A 20,777-nucleotide genomic window follows, 5' to 3' on the forward strand; every position below is an offset into this window, starting at 1 on the left:
TTTTTGCTCTTTAGTCCAGATGAACAAGGTATGAACATCCTTATGGTGCTTATGTTTCGATACCCATCTACTGATAGTGCTGAGCAAATCAAGAAAAAAATTGAGAGGATTTTATATCAAAGTCTGAAGACAAAACAGTTGCCTCTGACTATAAACAAATCATCATTCACGCTCACATGTAAGTCCTTTTATCATCTTTGTGGTTCCTTGGCAATCCTCTTTATTTTTCATAAGAATTTAGATCAATGTCTTCTCCCATTTTAAGACTTCACCACTGATATAGCAATGTAAATCTAAAATATAAATTCACTATAAGGCAAATTTTAATTTTGGAATTTATTTTCATATTTGATTAGGTGTTTTGCTAAGGTTTCTAAAATTTTTCCCATGTATCATGTTGGATCTTTGCAAAAGCATGAGAGGGAAAGTATTATTTTCACCACTGTAAGGAATCTGAGCCTCAAGGAAGATATAAGACAGGGCATTAGCAAGCCTTGGGGGCCAAAATTAAAGCACAGGTGTTCTGACTCCCAGAGATCTTTACAGGTCAGTTCTGGGGATGAGCGCCTATAGTATCACAAAAACCAACATCTTTAGAAAGGTTTACCACTGTAGGAAGAACCATTGCCATGATCTATGAAGAAGTTCTCTGGATCATTTCCAACTTAAAACAATGTTTTGTTCATTTCCTCCTTTATTCCTCACAAAATAAAATCAAAAAAGTTATTTTGTTTTCCCCCAAAAGTAGACAAAAATAAAGATGCTAAGAAATTAAAACTACCTTTAGCTAGTTGGAATCTAAACTGAGATGCATAACCATGGGGTTCCAATGATAAGTTTCATGGTCGAGTACTGTGGCTTTTTAGTTCCTTACCCCCTCCCCACAAACACTAGCAGATGTCTCACATGCGGTAGGTGCTCTGGTTCTGTTCATTGTTCTGTACATTAAGTACACCAAGGGCAGAGATTCCTGATTTGCCCTTTGGACCAGAAAGTCTGTTCCTGTTAAAGTATCCATGAATTTAAGAAAAAGATTATTTAAAGTTAATTTCTCTGTTTTTAGAAATCAGGAAACCCCCTTAAAATCCATTTTGAGATAGAATCCTCACACACAGTAATGACAACTTTCATGAATTAGATAGAATGAAGAGTGTACTATCTACCTTAAGTGTTAATCAATTATATTCCAAAGTAAAAGATGATATTTTTCAGCATTCCATAAAGGGCAATCTCAAATTAAATTTCAATTCCTGATAATATAATTTCTCCTAATGCATGATCATATATGCTAAAATAAAATATCTATCATAAAAGACATGTCAAAGGGATTTTTTTTTACAATTAAAAAATAATTTTTCCAATATTTTTAAAAATAATTTTTCAGACTTCTTGGTTATGCACACTGACTTTTTACCCTACGGGTTATTGTTTTAATATCAAATAATTATATTCTATAACCATACTCCATAACCAAAATTCTACTACAAACATTTTCTTCTGCCACAAATATATCTCCTGTTACATAAAGAGAAGTGAAACGCCCAGGAAACCTCTAGTACAGTTTGGGGTTCATATCCCTTCTTGTGGAGAAGTCAGTGCTCCTGAGGAAATCGTTATATACCTCTCAATTTTCTCTGAGAAATAAAACAAACAAACATCAAACCAAAAAAAAAAAAATGCAATGAAATTGAACTTAAAAGAACGTGAAGAAAAGTTTGAAGGGAAAAAGATGTCACAGAAGGGAGGCATAAAGTGGTATGGGGAGAGTGTCCCTGGACAGGCTGTATATCAGAGCTTCTTCATGCCTCTAGTTCCTGCTGCCTGAGCAGCAACCTTCTACAATATTCACCAGGAGGAAGAATCCCCAGTGAGAGAAGACCATCAACTCGTATTGACTGAATTCCTATTGTTTATAGACCAGGGCCGGAAATGGGGCTGTGAAGAGTCTGTGATGCCCTGGCTCCCTGGAGCTGCCCCTTTACACTGGCCACCAGGCATGTGACTGACATGCATGGTCTGGTGCACCTAATACAGAGAGCACCAGCTGCATGGGAATCAGAGGTTGCCTCTTCCAGTTATGCTAGGGCTCTCAAAGAAGGCAATTAGGGATATTTATCCTTACCATTCTTTCCCAATGTCCTTTGCAGATTTCATAGCAAAAATCAGAAAATAACAAAAATGCTCTCTTTTCATTTCTAAGTAAAATTATATATTTTGGACCAAATCAGATCTGAGCTATGTATATATTCCTTGACTGAAAAATCTAATGCCCTCTTGAAAGATGGATAATAAGCATTTCTTCTAGTGATAATTTGAACAAAATCACATATAAACAGGAACATATTCTTTGACCAACTAATTCAATGTTTGTTTATTGCAGCTATCGACAGCAAAAAGATGAGGAATCTTCTCAACAGCCGTAAGTTCCAAAACCCACCACTGTCTATTTCATAACGAAGATAATGAATCAAAGTCACAGAAAAGTTAGAAGAATTCATCAAGTCTTTTTTGCTCATCTTACGTTTTTGTAAACCACCTAGTGTTTTATTAATGGTTATTATTTTTTAATGCCTATTTATTTTTGAGAGACAAAGAGACAGACAGAGCGTGAGTGTGGGAGGGACAGAGAGAGAGAGGGAGACACAGAATCCAAAGCAGGCTCTAGACACTGAGCTGTCAGCACAGAGCCTGACGTGGGGCTCAAACTCATGGACTGCAAGATCATGACCTGAGCTGAAGTTGGACATTTAACTGACTGAGCAGCCCAAGCACCCTTATTGCTGGTTATTTTTAATATTTAAAACATTTAAGTTTATAAATTTACACCAAATACAGTTTTAAGTTTTATGACTTGCAGAATGTAGTAAAAGAAAATTCATAGCTTCTTGATATTATGCTTTTTGTGACTATATTTCTAACATTGTATCTTGAACATTTTAAGGTGTATTTATTTATTTTGAGAGAAAGTGTGCATGCAAGCAGGGGAGGGGCGGAGAGAGAAAGAGGAAAGAGAATCCCAAGCGGACTCCACGCCATCAGTGCAGAGCCCCACGTGGGCATCTAACCCACAAACTGTGAGATCAGGACCTGAGCTGAGACCTAGTTGGACACGTAACCAACTGAGCCGCCCAGACGCCACCTAACATTGTATTTTCATATTCTCTTTAAATATTTGTATTTTAATATTCTCTCAAATTCAAGAGAATGTTTTAAAGTGGTAACTAGTTAGGGTTTTTCCTGTTAAATTTCTGTTTTCTTTCATTTTTGTTAAACTATCTGCTGTGTACACTTTCTGCCTTCTCTCAATTTCCTTTATCTCAATTTCTTATAGGATTATTGGGTCATACACTTTCCCCTATAAATTCTATACACATTATTCTGTTTTCTTCTAGTGTTTTGTTGTAGAGGAAAAGTCTAAGGCTGCTGCATTTTTTATTTTTACATAGGTTAACTTTTTTGTTCTTGGATGAATGTAGGAAATCTTTATCCTAAATTTTTTGTCAAGAAATCTAGACAATTATATTTTGCACTGAATTTTGACTAGGACATTATGAATGTTTTCAATCTGTACACTGTTTTTTTTTTTTTTCTTATTCTGGAAAAATGTTCCATTGTACATTTGATGATTGATTTCCATTCCAATTTTTCTTTTTCTTCTCCCTCAGGAACACCAATGATTTATTTGAATTCCATTTTCTGCTCCCCATATCCATCATTAGTTCTAGTTCCAGTTCAGGTCACTTTCCTCCACATTCCGAAAGATCTTATCAATTCTGTACTCCCCCAAACCACTTATCTCAGTTGTCTGGTGTTACTTTTCCTCTTCCATGTGGATTTCATATCTGCTATGATATGCCTGTGATATCTAGAATTTTATTTGATTACCGACAGCTCTTTTGTTATGTGTACTCTTCTCGCAGCATATTTTCCCTCCTATGTTTGGCTGCTTTTGTTACATTAAGAACATGTTTACTTGCACAACTTGGCTGGTAACAAACATGTTTCCTAAAATTTTTTGTGGAAGGTAACTTTCAGAAATACGTCTGTCTTCTGAGTTTTTATATCATCTGATTTGGGGGTCCCTAACCATACTATACAGTAAGATGCAGGCTTAAGGTTTGATCTTACAAGCAGAGTTTATGAAAACTACATCAGTCCCCCCCTTTGCACCACCAAATGTAGCATTCGCTGATGCCAGTGCTCTTCCTTTCACTGCTTAAATACTGTTTATGAGGCATCTCAGCCCGTTCTTGGTGCTGTAACTAAATATCATAGACTAGGTAGTTAATAAACAGCAGAAATTTGTTGCTCACAATTCTGGAGGCTAGAAGTGTGAGACCAGGGTACCAGAGTGGTCCAGTGGGGACCCTCTTCCAACTCACGGATTTAAAGAATCATCATGCCATGAGCAGAGGGGCTAGAGATCTCTCTGGAGACTTCCAGAGCACTAATCCCATTCATGAGGGCTCTGCCCTCCTGACTTAGCACCTTCCAAAGGCCCTACCTAGTAATACCATCACCTCTAAGAGTTAGGATTTTGACATAAATTTGACAGGTTCACATTCAGACCACTGCATGAGGTTAACTACATTTTCATAGAATTTCTCATCTTTCCTATATCTCTCTACAGGACGGTGTGCCAGAAATGTGGCTTCTGCATACATACATACATAGGAAGAAAAGAGTTTATGAGTCACAGTGGGATGGCTTAACCTATAGTATCTGCTTGGCTGGGAACAAGTGCAGTGTAGCTTAATTTCCTGGACTGGGGAATCCCCATAGCAGTAAGACAATGGCTTTGTCATCTTACCAGGATTCTCCACACCATTCTGGTTCACAAGCTAGAGCTTATATAGTCCAAGAAGTTGCTCTCAAACCCCACTGGCTATTGGAGTTTCAACCAGAATTTATATATATTTTTTTCTTATTTTTCCTTATGTTGTGGTGATTTTGCTCTGTTGCCTTTGAAAAAATACCAGACTCAGATTTTTCATCTGCAATATGAGGATGACACCTAGCATAGGAATTGAGAAAATTAGAGAAAATATATGTAACAGTACATAAAGGGCCTGGCTCACAACTACTACATAGTATTTATGTTAGCATTACTTTCATGCATATTTTAAGAGGAATTTGGGAGAGGAAGTATCTATTAGGTACTACCAATATATTAGCCTAGAGATCCCATCTGTTTAATTTCATGGTCACCTTAAACTGGAGCTATTTAACTCAGAGGGAATTATAATGAATCTATAAACATGATTACAGGCGTCTATTTTTAACCTGTTTCTGAAAAAATATTCCTTTTTGAAAAAAAACTAGTATTTTTAATAAAAATATAAATAATTGAAAAGTACATTCATTAATAGTGGTACCTGGCTGCCTAAGTTGGTAAAGCATGTGACTCTTGGAGCCATGAGTTTGTGCCCCAACTTGGGTGAAAGCTTATTAAAATTAAAAAAGAAAGACACATTAATAAAATATATCAATATGCTTTCTAGTCTTATTTAAGGTTGATTTGAACTCTAACAAATTGAGGGTTTCTTGTCAGGGAATCTGATTTAAAAAAATTTTTTTAATGTTTATTTATTTTTGAGAGAGAGAGAGAGAGTGAGATGGCACAAGTGAGGAAGGGGCAGAGAGAGAGGGAGACACAGAGTCAGAAGCAGGTTCCAGGCTCTGAGCTATCAGCACAGAGCCCAGCATGGGGCTCAAACTCACAAACCATGAGATCATGACCTGAGCCAAACTTGGATGCTCAACCGACTGAGCCACCTAGGCATTCCTGTATTTTTTTTTAAAACTAGTCTTTCAAATTTTAGAAAACCAAAAAAGGTCATTATTGTTTAAGACTGTTTAAATTCAGGACTTGCAAAGACTGTGTATAAATTCATGTCAAGGGAGAATCATGACCATGTCAAGGGAGAATCAAGAGAGGCTCTCTCTCAGGAGCAAGAACACAAGCTTTGATGTAGATCCTCCTAATTTTATGTCCAACTCGTTCACTTACCAGCTGGATGACCTCTAGCACTTTATGATCTGGTTCCAAGGCTCAGTTTCCTCATCTGAAAAGTGGCTTGCTATAAATAAATCTAAAACACTTAGCAGAGGATCTCTCTCTCTATATTTTTTTTCATGGTGTAAAATCCTTTTTATTTTTTATTTTTTTAAATATATGAAATTTATTGTCAAATTGGTTTCCATACAACACCCAGTGCTCAACCCAAAAGATGCCCTCTTCAATACCCATCAGCCCTCAGTTTGTTCTCAGTTTTTAAGAGTCTCTTATGCTTTGGCTCTCTCCCACTCTAACCTCTCTCTCTTTTTTTCTTTTTTTTGATGCTCAATAAAATTTTTATCTACCTCTCTATGTATCCATCCATATATGCTTAATATAGAGAGACAGAAGTTAATTCCTAGACTGGATGCCTCGACATGTTAGTAAATATTTCTTCTGAACCTCAACAGGATCAGGAAGATCCCTATAGATTAACCTCAGACACTGAGTACTGGGAAAGGGTTAAAGAACAGCAGGCACATGCACCCAATGTTTATAGCGGCACTATTGACAATAGCCAACCAAAGTATGGAAAGAGCCCAAATGTCCATCAACTGATGAATGGATAAAGAAGATGTAGTATATGGAATATGGAATATGGAATATGGAATATTACTTGGTGATCAAAAAGAATGAAATCTTGCCATTTGCAACAACGTGGATGGAACTAGAGTGTATTACGCTAAGTGAAATAAGTCAGAGAAAGACAAATCTCATGATTTCACTCATATGTGGAATTTAAGACACAAAACAGATGAACATAAGGGAAGGGAAGTAAAACTAATATAAAAACAGAGAGGGACACAAACCATAAGAGACTGTTAAATACAGAGAACGAACTGAGGGTTACTGAAGGGGTGTTGGGTGGAGGGATGGGCTAAATGGGCAAAGGGCATTAAGTAGGGCACTTGTTGGGATGAGCACTGGGTGTTATATGTAAGTAATGAATCACTAAATTCTGTTTCTGAAATCATTATTATACCATATGTTAACTAACTAACTTGGATTTAAATTAAAGAAAAAAAAGAGCAGGCACAATGGACTACCAAAGCATCTGCACCCTATGCAAATCAGGATATGCTTCTTTTCTCTCCCTTTTCACAAAAACAAGCTAACATACATTTCTGTGACAGGCTGTGGAATAAGGATGACATCTTCAAACATGCCTTTACCAGCATCCTCCTCTACTGAGAGGATTGTCCAAGGGAGGGAAACAGCCATGGAAGGCGAGTGGCCATGGCAGGCCAGCCTCCAGCTCATAGGTTCCGGCCATCAGTGCGGAGCCACCCTCATCAGTAACACGTGGCTGCTCACAGCAGCTCACTGCTTCCGCAAGTAAGTTCTCGAGACTGCTGGGAGTCTTTCCCTAGTGCAATTTCATGTAATTGCACAATGCCTTATATTGTTGTGAAGAAAAAATACAGTGTACTTTGAAGACGATATTACAATTATCCAAATAGCTTTTAAAATTTTATAAGTGTATTTTTTCTACAGAAATAGTGTAATCTTAAAAATTGTGTTTAAGACAAATCTTTGTGCCTTGGCGTTCATGAAAAACTATCCCAACCTTTGTGAACCAGTGTGGATGTCCTTGACATCATGAAAATGTTCTTGACAGCATGTCAGGAGCCCCAGGCCATCTCTCTCTGACACTAACCAGCTGGATCTATCACATACCTGGGCAAGCCATTTAACTTCTGAGTTTCAGTGACCTTATCCATAAAGTATGGATTGAGCTGGGCCTTTTAAATGAGGTCTCCTTTCTGGCACATAATGCATGGAGTGATAGGGTATTCCTATAATTTATTTTTTTAATGTTCATTAATTTATTTTGAGAGAAGGAGATAGAGATATCAGGTGGGAAAGGGACAGAGAGAGAAAGAGAGAGAGAATCCCAAGCAGGTTCTGTGCTGGCAGCATGGAGCCCAACGTGGGGTTCGAACTCACAAACCATGGGATGATGATCTGAGCTGAAATCAAGAATCAGTCACTTAACCAACTGAGCCACTCAGGCCTCCCGGGATAGGGTATCTCTATTTGATCTACTCAATTGGTTTATGAGTTCCTTAAGGACTGAAATCACATATGTCTTCTTATCTACCAGAATTCTAGTTTTCAATAGAAATCTTCAGCCCTAAGATTTTGCATCAAATAAAACATTCCTTTAAAGTATAAATAAGTAAAACAGCCTTCCCGATCTCCAGCTCCCCACAATGTCCCTTTCCTCCCCCTCCCCACTCCCACACCCACCAGTCCTGCTCATCCTGAAGCAGTGCAGAGTACTTTGAAAATTACTGATCTTTCTGGTTTTTCACTAAGAAGTTTATGATTCACCAGCATTGTAATCCTGTATGAATGAGGAAATCCCCTTTATGAGTTCTCCTCTGTGTGATTTCCTTCTACATAAGTTTCCTTTACATAGAGAATTTCAAGTTTATATATACAGTATTTCTAGTCATTCCTCACAGGAATAATTAGAAAAAGAGGGAACTGGACTTTGAGGGCAAATAGGGAGGTAAAGAGATAATAGGACTAGACAGAATTTCCTTGTAATACAAGCTCGTGAGAGAGAAAAACTTCTGTGTGAAGGGAGAGCCTGAAAAATACTAAGAGGGACTGAGAAAGCCAGATCAAAGGGATTGGGGGGTAGGAAAGAACCTCTAACAGCCTGACATGGAGTTAAATCTGCTTAGCCCTTGAATATCGGGGTTGTGTATGGGCAGAGGGCAAAAAAACAAACCTGTATACACATGAGGGTTTGTGAAGCAGGCCAGATTATACTTTGTCCCAAAGATCATGGTAAGACCCAGAAACAAGAGCCAACAAGTGAGTCATAAAGTTAGAATGGATGAAGTATCTGATACACAGGGAAAATGCCTCCTACTATCCATATTACCCAAAACAAAATGATTTTCTACACATTTCATTGAAATTATAGAAGAAAGAGAATCTGAAGAGTTTTTAATGAACAAGGAATTAGAAGATTGACAATTAATTATAAAATACCCATTACTATTATTAATCTAAACAAAGCATGGAAATTCCAAAATATCTTTAAGAGCTTTTGTACTCACATTTGTCTCATTAATATTTTAAACTCTCTGCCTTAAGGCCAACAACTGCAAATTCTCTCACCAGAGAGATTTTTCAGGAGCATAATCCCAATAGTTGCGAGAAATACAGTCTCAATCTTTTTTAGATGACACAGGTAAGCATCACAAATCTTACCCTGTGATTTTCTTTGCAGAAATAAAGACCCAAGTCAATGGATTGCTACTTTTGGTACAACTATTACACCACCTGCAGTACAACGAAGCCTGGGGAAAATTATCCTTCATGAAAATTACCATAGGGAAACAAATGAAAATGACATTGCCTTGGCTCAGCTTACCAACCGAGTTGAGTTTTCAAATATAGTCCAGAGAGTTTGCCTCCCAGATTCATCTATAAAGTTGCCACCTAAAACAAGTGTATTTGTCACAGGTTTTGGATCCATTGTAGATGATGGTGAGTGGTTCAACCTAATATACTTAGTACACAATTGTCTTGAGCTCTAACAAGCTGTCCTAGAGAATCTCTCTTTAGACTTTTCATAAAAATAATGATGGTTCCAATGTGTACAGCCCAGAGCAGAACAGGAATTTGTAGGTTAAAAAGGAATCAAGTCCCATTCCCTGAGTTCACAATTAATTGGAGCAATGATGAAAAAGGGGTGAGGCTAACTGAGAACAGCATATCAGACTACTTTAGGTACTACAAGAAGGGACAAAATACTATGGGACTATAAGGGAGTAAATGATTCTGAATTGTATATTTCCCAATGCAGAAGCTCCTAGTTAGCATATACTTCAGATCACAGTCTTACTGATAACTTTTTCTTTCTCTTTTCTTTCTTTCTTTCTTTCTTTCTTTCTTTCTTTCTTTCTTTCTTTCTTTCTTTCTTTCTTTCTTCCTTCCTTCCTTCCTTCCTTCCTTCCTTCCTTCCTTCCTTCCTTCCTTAAGTACTTCCTCATTTAATGGGGATTTATGATGACCATAAACATAAAAGTGTTTTGTGAATGTTTTGAGAATTTTCATTTTGATTGTTTAATTTAACATACATTTCTTTTCACCTGTCACCTCCTGGTTGGTTCAAAGACATCAGTTCTAAAATTTTATAAATTGAAGACCAGAATTTAATATTTCTAGGTACCAGTTCATTTCACTCTAAATAGAGAGATTAATTGAATATTTTAAAATGGGAAATAAGGGGTGCCTGGGTGGCTCAGTCAGCTGAGTGTCCAACCCCTGATTTTAGCTCAGGTCATGATGTCCTGGTTACTGGGTTTGAGCCCTGTGTTGAGCTCTGTGCTGACAACATGGAGTCTGCTCAGGATTCTCTCTCCCTCTCTCTTTCCCTACTCACATACTCTCTCTCTCAAAATAAACTTAAAAAAAAAAAAAACCAGATAAAATAAAATGGGAAATAAATGTTTAAGGTTCTGTCAAAGATATCCTGAAAAAATTAAGAGACAAATGTTAATATATATTTACATTTTTTATAATGTTTATTTATTTTGAGAGAGAGAGAGACAGAGCATGAGCGGGGAAGGGGCAGAGAAAGAGGGAGACACAGGATCTGAAGCAAGCTCCAGGCTCTGAGCTGTCAGCACAGAGCCTGATGCAGGGTTCAAACACATGAACTGTGAAATCATGACCTGAGCCGAAGTCGGACACTCAACTGACTAAGCCACCCAGGCACCCCTGCTAATATTTAAATCTGGATTTTTTTTCTTGACAGAACTCTATTATATGTGAAATTTCCCAAATGCCCCATGCATCTCTAGCATGACTTTGTGAGATGTTGTTATAAGTCTCTTTTTGTGTTCTCTTCTCTTATCACTAGTCTAAGACTATTCACCAGCAGCTTCAATCTGGAACCATATGCTATTTGCCTTCTTCTAAAATCCAGTCTTGCTTTGTACTGGCATCACATTTATGGCATATTGTGGGCATTGGTTCTTTTTCCCATGCTTCAAGGCACGTCTAAATAATTTGCCACAGCACAGAGTAGGGAACATAGCTCTGTGCAGCTCATGTACTGGTTTTTACTTGAATATCTTTCAGAAAATCAATGTACTTCCCTGAGCCTTGATTTCCTTATACATAAAAGGCTACTGGTTAGTCAAGATCAGTGTGATGAACCCTCTCCTCATGAAAAAAAAAGTGTAGACACACACACACACACTATTACATGTAGTTGTAAGGATTTCTCCTTTTTTTTATGTTTATTTCTGAGACAGAGACAGACAGAGTATGAGTGGGGGAGGGGCAGAGAGAGATGGAGGGACACAGAATCCAAAGCAGGCTCCTGGCTCTGAGCTGTCAGCACAGAGCCCGATGAGGGGCACAAACTCACAGACCGCGAGATCATGACCTGAACTGAAGCTGGACGCTCAACCTCCTGAGCCACCCAGGTGCCCCAGTTGTAAGGATTTCTAATGGCTTGAAGATTCACAGATATGATATAATATTGGGGTATGCATATGCATGGTTCCTTGAATTTAGACATTTATGATACAGAACATAAATAAGGCAATAATTAATTATAATTAATGTTAATAAAATAGTCTTTTGATTTTGTGCTTTTGTTCCTAGAAATATACAACACATACTTATTCCATGTCTTAGATACAGTTATATTCAAAGAACATATTTTTTGCTTGTGTGTGTGTGTTTGTATGTGTGTGTTTATATAATAGGACCCACGCAAAACAAACTTCGGCAAGCCAGGGTGGAAACCATAAGCACGGATGTGTGTAACAGGAAGGATGTGTATGATGGCCTGATAACTTCAGGAATGCTATGTGCTGGATTCATGGAAGGAAAAGTAGATGCGTGTAAGGTAAGTCCAAAGTCAAGTTCAAAACTTTGAAAAGAAAATTCCCATTAGCTATTTATAAATTTGGCATACATTTCCCCTAGCAGAAAAAAGTCATCTATTTCACCAAGAATTCAGCTTATTTAATAATCATAATTTAAAAAGTTCTTGTATTAAGTATTTACTGTATGTCAAGCCAAGTGCTTATTTCATTTAAAATAGTGAAATCAAAGAGGTACGATTTTTACAAATTGGGAGATTAAAGTCTATTGCTCCCTAGGTTTGGTTCAAACAATTACTCTTCTGTTCTATTGTTATTTTCTTAAACAGAACTGGAAACAAAAGACAGAGAAACCTCTCCTCTGAAGATCACCTTATTCAGCTCTGGCATCATATCTCATGTATCTTACTTTCATCTCCTGGCCTCCAAGTGTCTGTGTCCCTCCCACTATTAATGACGTTAACACCTGAAACAGGTTTCTTGTCCATCCCAAGCCTGCATTATTAACACTGGCTCATTTAAATGCTGGATTCTTAGTTCCTAGACCTCCTACTCCCATTGATCTCCACTTCTGAGCCACATTTCTAGGGCCACATTTTGAGCCTTTCATCTCCAAGAACACTGATTCCCCAATCTTCCTATTTAACTTCCTGCCTGCATGTCAAGCTATTCCTGCTCCCTTGGCCATACCCTTTATACTATACCCTTGTCTACTCATCCTCACTCCCCAACTTACACAGTCTACACAATGTACATTATGTCCCTTCTTTGTTTTATCTTTACCTTCACCTTCTATTGCCATCCAACAGACAATTTATTTAGATGGTTTATTGTCTGTCTCTCCCACTAAACTAGAATATAAACTTCAAGAAGGCACGGATTTGGGGGGGGGTCTATTTAATTCACTATTGTATTAACAACACCTAAATCAGTGCCTGGCACAGATATTTGTTGGCCAAATAAAATACCACTTTTCTTCAACTTCATAAAGACCTATAGACCATCGCTTCTCTGCTTTATCACATTCCATTAATCCTTTCTTCCATTGTCCACTTGTCCAATTTAGATTTCACTATTAATCATTTTTTGAACACTTTTGCTAATATCCTAAGTTCTCTTGTTGATCTGTCTTTTCAGTGTTTCTGTCTGACAAAGTCCCAAAACCAGAAGAACTTCACAATCTACTCTCTCTCTCTGCCTGCACCAAGGATGTCAAATGCTCCTGGAAAAAAATACAACACAACACATTGGTTCCACTTTAGGTTTCAGATAACAAAAGTGACAATCCTACTATTTTTTTTCCAAATCTACCTTTCTCTGAACTTACTCAACATTTTCCACTTTCCTTAACTTCTGGTTTTTTTCAACCTCTTTATTTTCAACTGATAATTTTGCTTCCCAGTTTTCAAAGAAAAGTAGAAATCGTAAGTGAAGAATTGCCTCATCTTCCAACACCATGAATGCAGACCTGCCTTCATCTGAATCCATAGTTAACATAGTTAACATTTCTCTTATACCTAGCTCCTTCTCTACTCATATCGCTCAAGTTAGGGGGGAAAAACCTCTAACTTTTTCTTGACTTATAATGCCTCCAGCTAGCACTGCATCTTATCTCTTTACCGTGAAATATTTGGGAAAATGTCTATATCCATTGTCTCAATTTTCTCACCTCTCACTAACTCTTCAAACCATTTCAGTATGATTTCTGCCCTTTCACTTCAAGATAGCTCTTTCTGAGGTTTTCACTAACCCACCAATGCCCTTCAGTAAATGTATTTTTGTCCTATTCCTTTTTTTTCCCCTCTTAGCACCATTTAATAATGCCTACCACTCCCTCTTTCTTGTCTTCCTTGGCTTATAATGATTTTCAACTTATACCTCTGTCTACTTCTTCTCTGTTTCCTTTTCAGGTTCATTCTCTTAATCTCAGCCATTAAATTTTGATCTATTCTATGTCTGCTCCTCTTTTTACTCTATACTTTCTCCCTAGAGGATCTGATTTTCCTCTTTAGCTTCAAATGCCATCCTTTGACAGATGATTCATGAATTTATATGTTTAGCCCCAACCTCCCCTTTTATCTCCAGATTTATATATTCAACTCCTACTTGACAACTCCCCTTGGATATTTCAAAGATATCTCAAATTCAAAATGTTGCACCTGATTCTGTTCTTTTTCCCTCCCCACCTGACCCTCTTCCTTTATTTTGTCTCTGTGAATGGCATCCCTTTTCACTCTATTAACGCAGAAAACTAGAAGACATTCTAGCTTTCTTTCCCTCCCCCATACCCAACAGATTACCTAATCCCATGGATTTTACCTCCTTTTCCCTACTTTTTCCTCACACTCCCCGATCTAAAGGAATTATTCATCTAGCTCATTTCCTTATATTCACACTTATGCTCCTATAGTCCATTAGTCAAATGAAAGCCAGGATGATTTACAAAATGTTAATCTGATCTTGTAAGCCTCCTTCTTAAAACACTCCAGTGGTTTACCTTCAGTTTTAAGATAGAAAATATAACTTCTAAGCAAGACCCTCAGGGTTTCTCCAGGACTAGTTTTCTTGACCTTTACAGACTCATCACAGTCACTTGCCCCCTTGTTATCTTCTCTTCAGTACTCCTTTTTATCCACGCTGCCCCAGGCTTTTGCATATGCCAGGTTTCTTCATGTCACAGAGCATTTGCAGTACTGTTCCCTTTGCCTAGAACATGTTATATAGCCACCTCCCTTTTCATAAAGGTTAAATTCTTTAGATATCAGCTCAATTACATCTCATCAAGGAAAACTTTCCTGACCTCCCTGACCAGTCCTATTCCCCTATGTATGTTTCCATAGCATTTACCATAGTAGTCACCTTGCATTTATTTGTGGGCTTGTTTAATTTAATTTGAGAGACAGAGACAGAACATGAGTGGGGAGGGGCAGAGAGCAAGAGAGACACAGAATCTGAAGCAGGTTCCAGGCCTGAGCCTGGGACACATAGCTGGAACTTATTAAGTACTTCACAAAAGAATAAATGAATGAGGTAGAACAGGCACAGAGAGCTTACATATTTTACCCTAAGTCACATAGACAGTAATTGATAGAGCTAATCCTAAAACATAAGCGGTTCAAATACCAAGACCACACTTTTAACCTCTACATGTATATCTGTTTATGTACTTAACTGTCCTTATTCCAAAACAGATTTAGGAGTGTTTATATAAAATTCAGCAAGCAAGCATAATTATAATTAGGTGCATGAAAGCCAAGGAGACCAAGAATCAGTCTATAACATTGAGTCTAGCTAAGAATATTTGGAGATCATCAAAACTTTCCACCTATTCCCATATATACTAACTTCATATTTAATATTTTGTATATATACTTACTAACCCATGAAAAAGCGTCTAATGAAACTAGCAAGGGGGCACCTGGGTGGCTTAGTTGGTTAAGCGTACAACTCTTGATTTCAGCTCAGGTCATGATCTCATGGTTCCTGAATTTGAGCCCTGCATCAGACTCCATGCTGACGGTGTGGAGCCTGCTTGGGATTGTCTCTCTCCCTCTCTCTCTGCCCCTCCCCAACTTGTGCTAGCGCCCTCTCTCTTTCTCTTTCTCTCTCTCTCTCTTTCTCTCAAAATAAATAAACTTAAAAAAAAAAAACTAGGACTTAAAAAAAAAAAAACAAGGATGCTGAACCAGAAATAATGTAACCATTGCACTTTAAAGTTCAGAATAAAATTTTAACTCAATTCAGAGAAACATTATATAATCTATCTCTAGTCTGGCTGCATGTTCTGCATGCCAGTTTCCTTTTTGTCTGTGGAAGGGAGTAAGAGTTTATAATTCTAAATATATTTTTGTTTTTTCTCAAGGGCGATTCTGGTGGTCCTCTGGTTTATGATAATCATGACATCTGGTACTTAGTTGGTATAGTAAGTTGGGGACAATCATGTGCTCTTCCCAAGAAACCTGGGGTCTATACACGAGTGACTCAGTATCGAGGATGGATTGCCTCAAAGACTGGTATCTAGTGTGAATTGTCTATGAATTATATGCATGGCATATGAAGCTGAAATTACTGCATATTGTATATTATTTATATTCATGCGGTTTGGATCAGTGCTTTTTCTGGATGTCAAGAAATCCTCTGACTCAGACCTATGTAATATCATGAAGTGGTCTTTGCACACAAGTGACCGAACTCTTTCTCTACCCTATGGGAGGAAGACAGAGCAAATGGCAATAGCACCAACTCCTCACAAGGGAAACTGTGGTACTTATAATAAGAGGACTATTTATAATGGTTTCCCCCAGTGGAAGACAAGGAACATCATTTTTCACAGGATATGAAGAGCTGCCAGGGCTGCCAAAAACTTACTCAGAGTATATCCTGGAGCACCTGTGACTCTTGTATCAAACAGCTGTCTTCCCTGAGAATTCAGAGCTTCAACATTCAAAGACTGATGGCTGGACGTTCACTGGCTAGAATGGAGAAGCATGGAATTACAATATAACTTGAACTCTAACCTGTGTTTCTAAATAATAATACAAAGCATTATCATTAATAAGACTTGCGATTTAGAAGATGTTTGGGTGTACCTGAACTTGCTGTTAACACTTACATACACAAAGACTAGCTTCAGGATAAAAGCTGTATTGTGAAGGAGTGTTTCTGATTTATTCTTTAACAGCATCTTGCCATCCATATATCAATTGAAGTCAGGCCAGAAAGAAGAAAAAGAAGAATCTTGGGAGCATTTTTCCATGTGTACGAGGAGGATAAAAAGAACTGATGGGACATAGGCTAGTTGAGTTGCTTTCAAATGATTAAGAGCAAGAAAAACACACCTTAGATTTTCGGTGGAATGAGCTATCCAATTATTTATTTAGAAATATGTACAGCAGCATACAGTAACCGGTGCTTTTGTAAGCATAGAATTGTAAAGTCTTCAGCTCTCTGCCAGGTCAGATATCTATCAGGTTGGGAGAATTGATTTGCGTAAGCACTTCGGACAGTGCCTCACATATATTGAGCACTATGTGGATATTTCCTGTATGTGGAGGAAAGGAATGCCTCCATGAGTTTTAAGATAAATTAACTTTGTCGAATGAGTGAATGGCTTTGGGACTTAAATACAGCTCAGAGTCTAATGGCAGAGAGCACAGCCTTTGGAACCAGACTGCCCAGGCTAAATGTTGGCTTTGCCACGTATGAACTGTGTGTCCTGATGCAGGTTTCTTGACATCTCTGTGCATTAGCACTTTTATCTCTACAATTAGAATAAAAATAATACCTACCTCACATGGTTGTTATGAGGATTAAATGCATTAGTAAAAGTAAAGCACTTGGAACAGTGTCTGCACACAGTAGTCTCAATATGAACTAGCTACTCTCAATTATTATTAATGTGCTTTGGACTCAATAAAACAGTATACTTTTTAAAAGCAGTCCCTTCTTTAAAATCATGTAATTTATTTAAGAATGCTTAAATTACACTGTAAAAAAAAAAACCCTAAGGGATCTACCGGATTTTCAAAATCATGTTTTGATATCTCAATATGTTTAGGACTATGTCTGGTTATAGACATAGTTGTAGGGAGTGTGGTCATCAGTCACCGGGGTTGTGACTACTGTAGAGATGCAGCAGTATTCATCTTCAGGGTTCACATGTACGACCAAAGTGCTTGATTTCTTGTTCTGATATATCAGAGAAAAATCTAGCCTTTCTATTTCTTTAATGACAAAGTTTTGTTAATTTACACGTATGTATGTTTATCTGTAATATATGTAAACAAGATAAATATAACTTAAAAACTTTCCTAGTTATCATTTACATCTTAATATTGAGATACAAAAGGGTCATCTCACACTCTCCTTTAAAAGGAAAATGTCACCAAATTTCTGAGTTGATGACTGCTAATAACTAAATATCAATAGAAGAAGCAGAGTAAAAACTTGAATGTTTATACTTCCTTCTATGCAGAGAAACAAAAGCTTCCTAGAGAATATTTAGCATATTTAAGATGTATTTGATTCATAATAGACCTTTTTATATTAAAGCTAAACATAGTCTTTTGTAGAAAGAGGAAAACAAATCTGTCTACAAAATCAATAAATTTCTACTGTGTAAGTTCTCTAACAATGAATATATGCTTTTGTGTAACTATATTTACATTTCAGAAGACTGATAGCTTTTTTGCATAGAAGTGCCTGTGAAACTGCACACTGATTTAAATGATTCAATGCTCAGTTCAAATTCAATTCAGTGACATTTTAACACAAATGAGAGCAATAAATACAAAAGGCCATAAGTAAATCTGAGAAATGGAAAAGTGGATTTTTAAAACAGGATTCATATGTCCTATTTTTAGTTTGATACCTGATCTGTTGAGTGGTATTATAGGAGTCATGCAATGTATTTTACCTCATGTTTTCCATCTACCAAATGGGACATTAACTATCTACCTCATGGGATTGTTGTGAGGCTTTCCTGTTGAGTAATAAGTTGAAAAGTCAAAGAATGTTTAAAGCCTGCTAAACAAATGTGAAGTGTGTTATTGTAAACTGATACCAGTACAGATGATGGTGCAAATACATTAAGATTGTAAAAAAAGGTTGTATTTTTTAAAATAGTGTTCACATTTTTACTGATAAATAGTATTGCCTTGTGAATTTTGCAAAAATATTGTGGTTAAATAAAAAAAAAAAAACAAATAACAAACAAACCTGGGTTTTGCCTCCTGTGTTGTAAATGTTATAGTAATACTCTCATCTTAAAAAAACAAACAAACAAAAACCACTAAAATTTGCTTGACATATTGTTTTGAAAGACAGGTCAAATCCATTAAACTGACAGTAAACAATACAGCACATAATCCCTGTGGAATCCTGATGGCATTTGGGGTGCCATGAGAACTAAAGGGTTCGTTTTTAATGCTAGAACAACAATGGACCAAAATTTTTGCAATGTTTAACCATCTCTCAATGAAATTCACAATTCAACAGTAAGAGTAAAAGTACATCAGTGGGAATCTACCCTCTCCAACTGAATAAATCTGTCACTTTGTTAATATGTTTGTTTGAGGGTGAGGGGATATATTCAAGGCATTCCTTCATGCACTCATGAGAGTGAAAAATAACCTTGTTACAAATGACTGGAACCCTTGTGGCCAGTCTAGTCTTGCCCCACTACTCTCATCTGTTATGTGGCTGTCACTAGCCAGGAACATTACAGTTCTAGAAGTCGCAGGAATTAGATTGTTGCCAGCTAATGTTTCTCTGTGCAAAAAAAAAAAAAAAAAAAAAGTGAGGAAAATTAAATTCACATAGTATTCAGCAAAATTTCATTGGACCAAAACAGTTTTACTGTTAAGACAATCAACAAAAGTATATCCAACTATACCTAAGGAAAGGAGGATAATTTTAACGAGGCAAAGCTGCAGAGCTAGGTAAATTGGCAGCAAATTTAAAACCTTAATATGGTATAAATTAAAAATCTAGATTATATTTTTAAATAACGAGCAGCAAAAGATTTTGAACTCTACTAAAACAACCAATGTCTTTCTCTTTGCTCTTTTCACTGCCTCATTAGAAAATCTGTTTTATGAATAGATAAAACACAGAAAGCCCACTAAAATTCAGCAAATTAAAATTTTTGATTGAGTAGGGTTTTTTTAATGTTTATTTATTTACTTTTGAGAGAGAGAGAGGGAGTGCATGAGCAGAGGAGGGGCAGAGAGAGGAGAGAGAGAGAATCCCAAGCAGGCTCCACACTCAGCACAGAGACAAACCACCGACTGAGCCACCCAGGTGCCCTAAGCTGTTTCTGTAAATACTTACAATAAACATTCTTCTACAGATTTCAATATTTTCCTTGCCTTAAAGTTTTAACATGGCTAATAAGAAATGCAATCATGTCATAAAATTAAAAATCATGTCATAAAAATTAAAAACTTTGCTTCCAACTGCTTCAATCTGTGAAATGCAACATTAATCTACCTACCTCATGATGTTTATGAAACTTTCCTGTTGAATAATACCATCTAAAAATCAGAGAATATTTAAAACCTGTTTGAAAAGTGCAAAGTTTATTGCTGGACACCGATACCAGCATGGTTGATGCCAAACTTGCACTAAGATTGTCATAAATTTTTATACAGTGTTACCATTTTCATTTATCAATACTAGTTGCTTTGTATATTTTGCAAATGCCAGTGTTTTGTTGAATTATACTTAGTATTTTCTTTTTGTTAATGTTTTATTTATTTTTGAGAGAGAAAGAGATAGAATGTGAGTGAGAGAGAGGCAGAGAGAGAGAGAGAGAGGGAGAAACAGAATCTGAAGCAGGCTCCAGGCTCTGAGCTGTCAGCACAGAGCCCAAGTCAGGGCTCGAACTCCAAACTCAGAGATCATGACCTGAGCCAAAGTCAGATGCTTTAATTAACTGAGCCACCCAGATGCCCCTTTAGCATTTTCTTGAAAAGAAATAATACATAATCCAACTCATGTGTATTATTATTGTTAATTTATTGCAAAAAGAAAAATAGGCAAATTAAATTGTTGTTCACTTGATAGCTTTAAGAATGATTATAATCCAAATTCATTTCATTTAAAGCATATTTTACTATAACATGTTAGAGAACTCTATAATCAATCTAGTGGCAACATTTTATTTTATTTTGATTTTAAATGTTTATTTATTTTATTTTTGAGAGAGAGAGAGAGAGAGAAAGAGCAGGGGAGGTGAAGAGGGGCAGAGAGGCAGAGAGAATCCCAAGTAAGCTCTGCGCTGTCAGCTTAGAGCCTGAAAGGGGCTCAGACTCACAAACCTCAAGATCATGACTTGAGCCAAAATCAAGAGTTGGACA

The 20,777-nt window shown here is 36.9% G+C and overlaps 1 protein-coding gene and 1 long non-coding RNA gene across 3 annotated transcripts in view; one reads left to right on the forward strand and one right to left on the reverse strand.

Annotated features, from left to right (window-relative positions):
- The window catches only part of LOC112858714 (transmembrane protease serine 11F), a 92,555-nt gene extending 73,325 nt beyond the window's left edge, over positions 1–19,230 (forward strand). Inside the window, exons 6-11 of one of the 2 annotated variants that reach the window (XM_086704921.1) lie at positions 15–178; positions 2,381–2,419; positions 7,192–7,393; positions 9,306–9,565; positions 11,800–11,942; positions 15,782–19,230. In XM_086704921.1, the coding sequence (XP_086561047.1) occupies positions 15–178; positions 2,381–2,419; positions 7,192–7,393; positions 9,306–9,565; positions 11,800–11,942; positions 15,782–15,940 (967 nt within the window). In that variant the 3' untranslated portion in view covers positions 15,941–19,230. Of the gene's footprint in view, positions 1–14; positions 179–2,380; positions 2,420–7,191; positions 7,394–9,305; positions 9,566–11,799; positions 11,943–12,248; positions 15,535–15,781 lie in introns of those variants that run through there. The other variant, XM_086704922.1, reaches the window with a different exon arrangement.
- Positions 1–20,777, reverse strand: part of LOC147581957 (uncharacterized) — a 286,206-nt gene that overhangs the window by 37,870 nt on the left and 227,559 nt on the right. Inside the window, exon 3 of the long non-coding RNA XR_015250427.1 lies at positions 16,288–16,391. This is a non-coding gene — a long non-coding RNA (uncharacterized LOC147581957). The remainder of the gene's footprint in view (positions 1–16,287; positions 16,392–20,777) is intronic.

This window comes from Puma concolor, chromosome B1, assembly GCF_028749965.1.
Source record: "Puma concolor isolate L17-30 chromosome B1, mPumCon1.1.hap2, whole genome shotgun sequence".
Taxonomy (NCBI): Eukaryota; Metazoa; Chordata; class Mammalia; order Carnivora; family Felidae; genus Puma; species Puma concolor.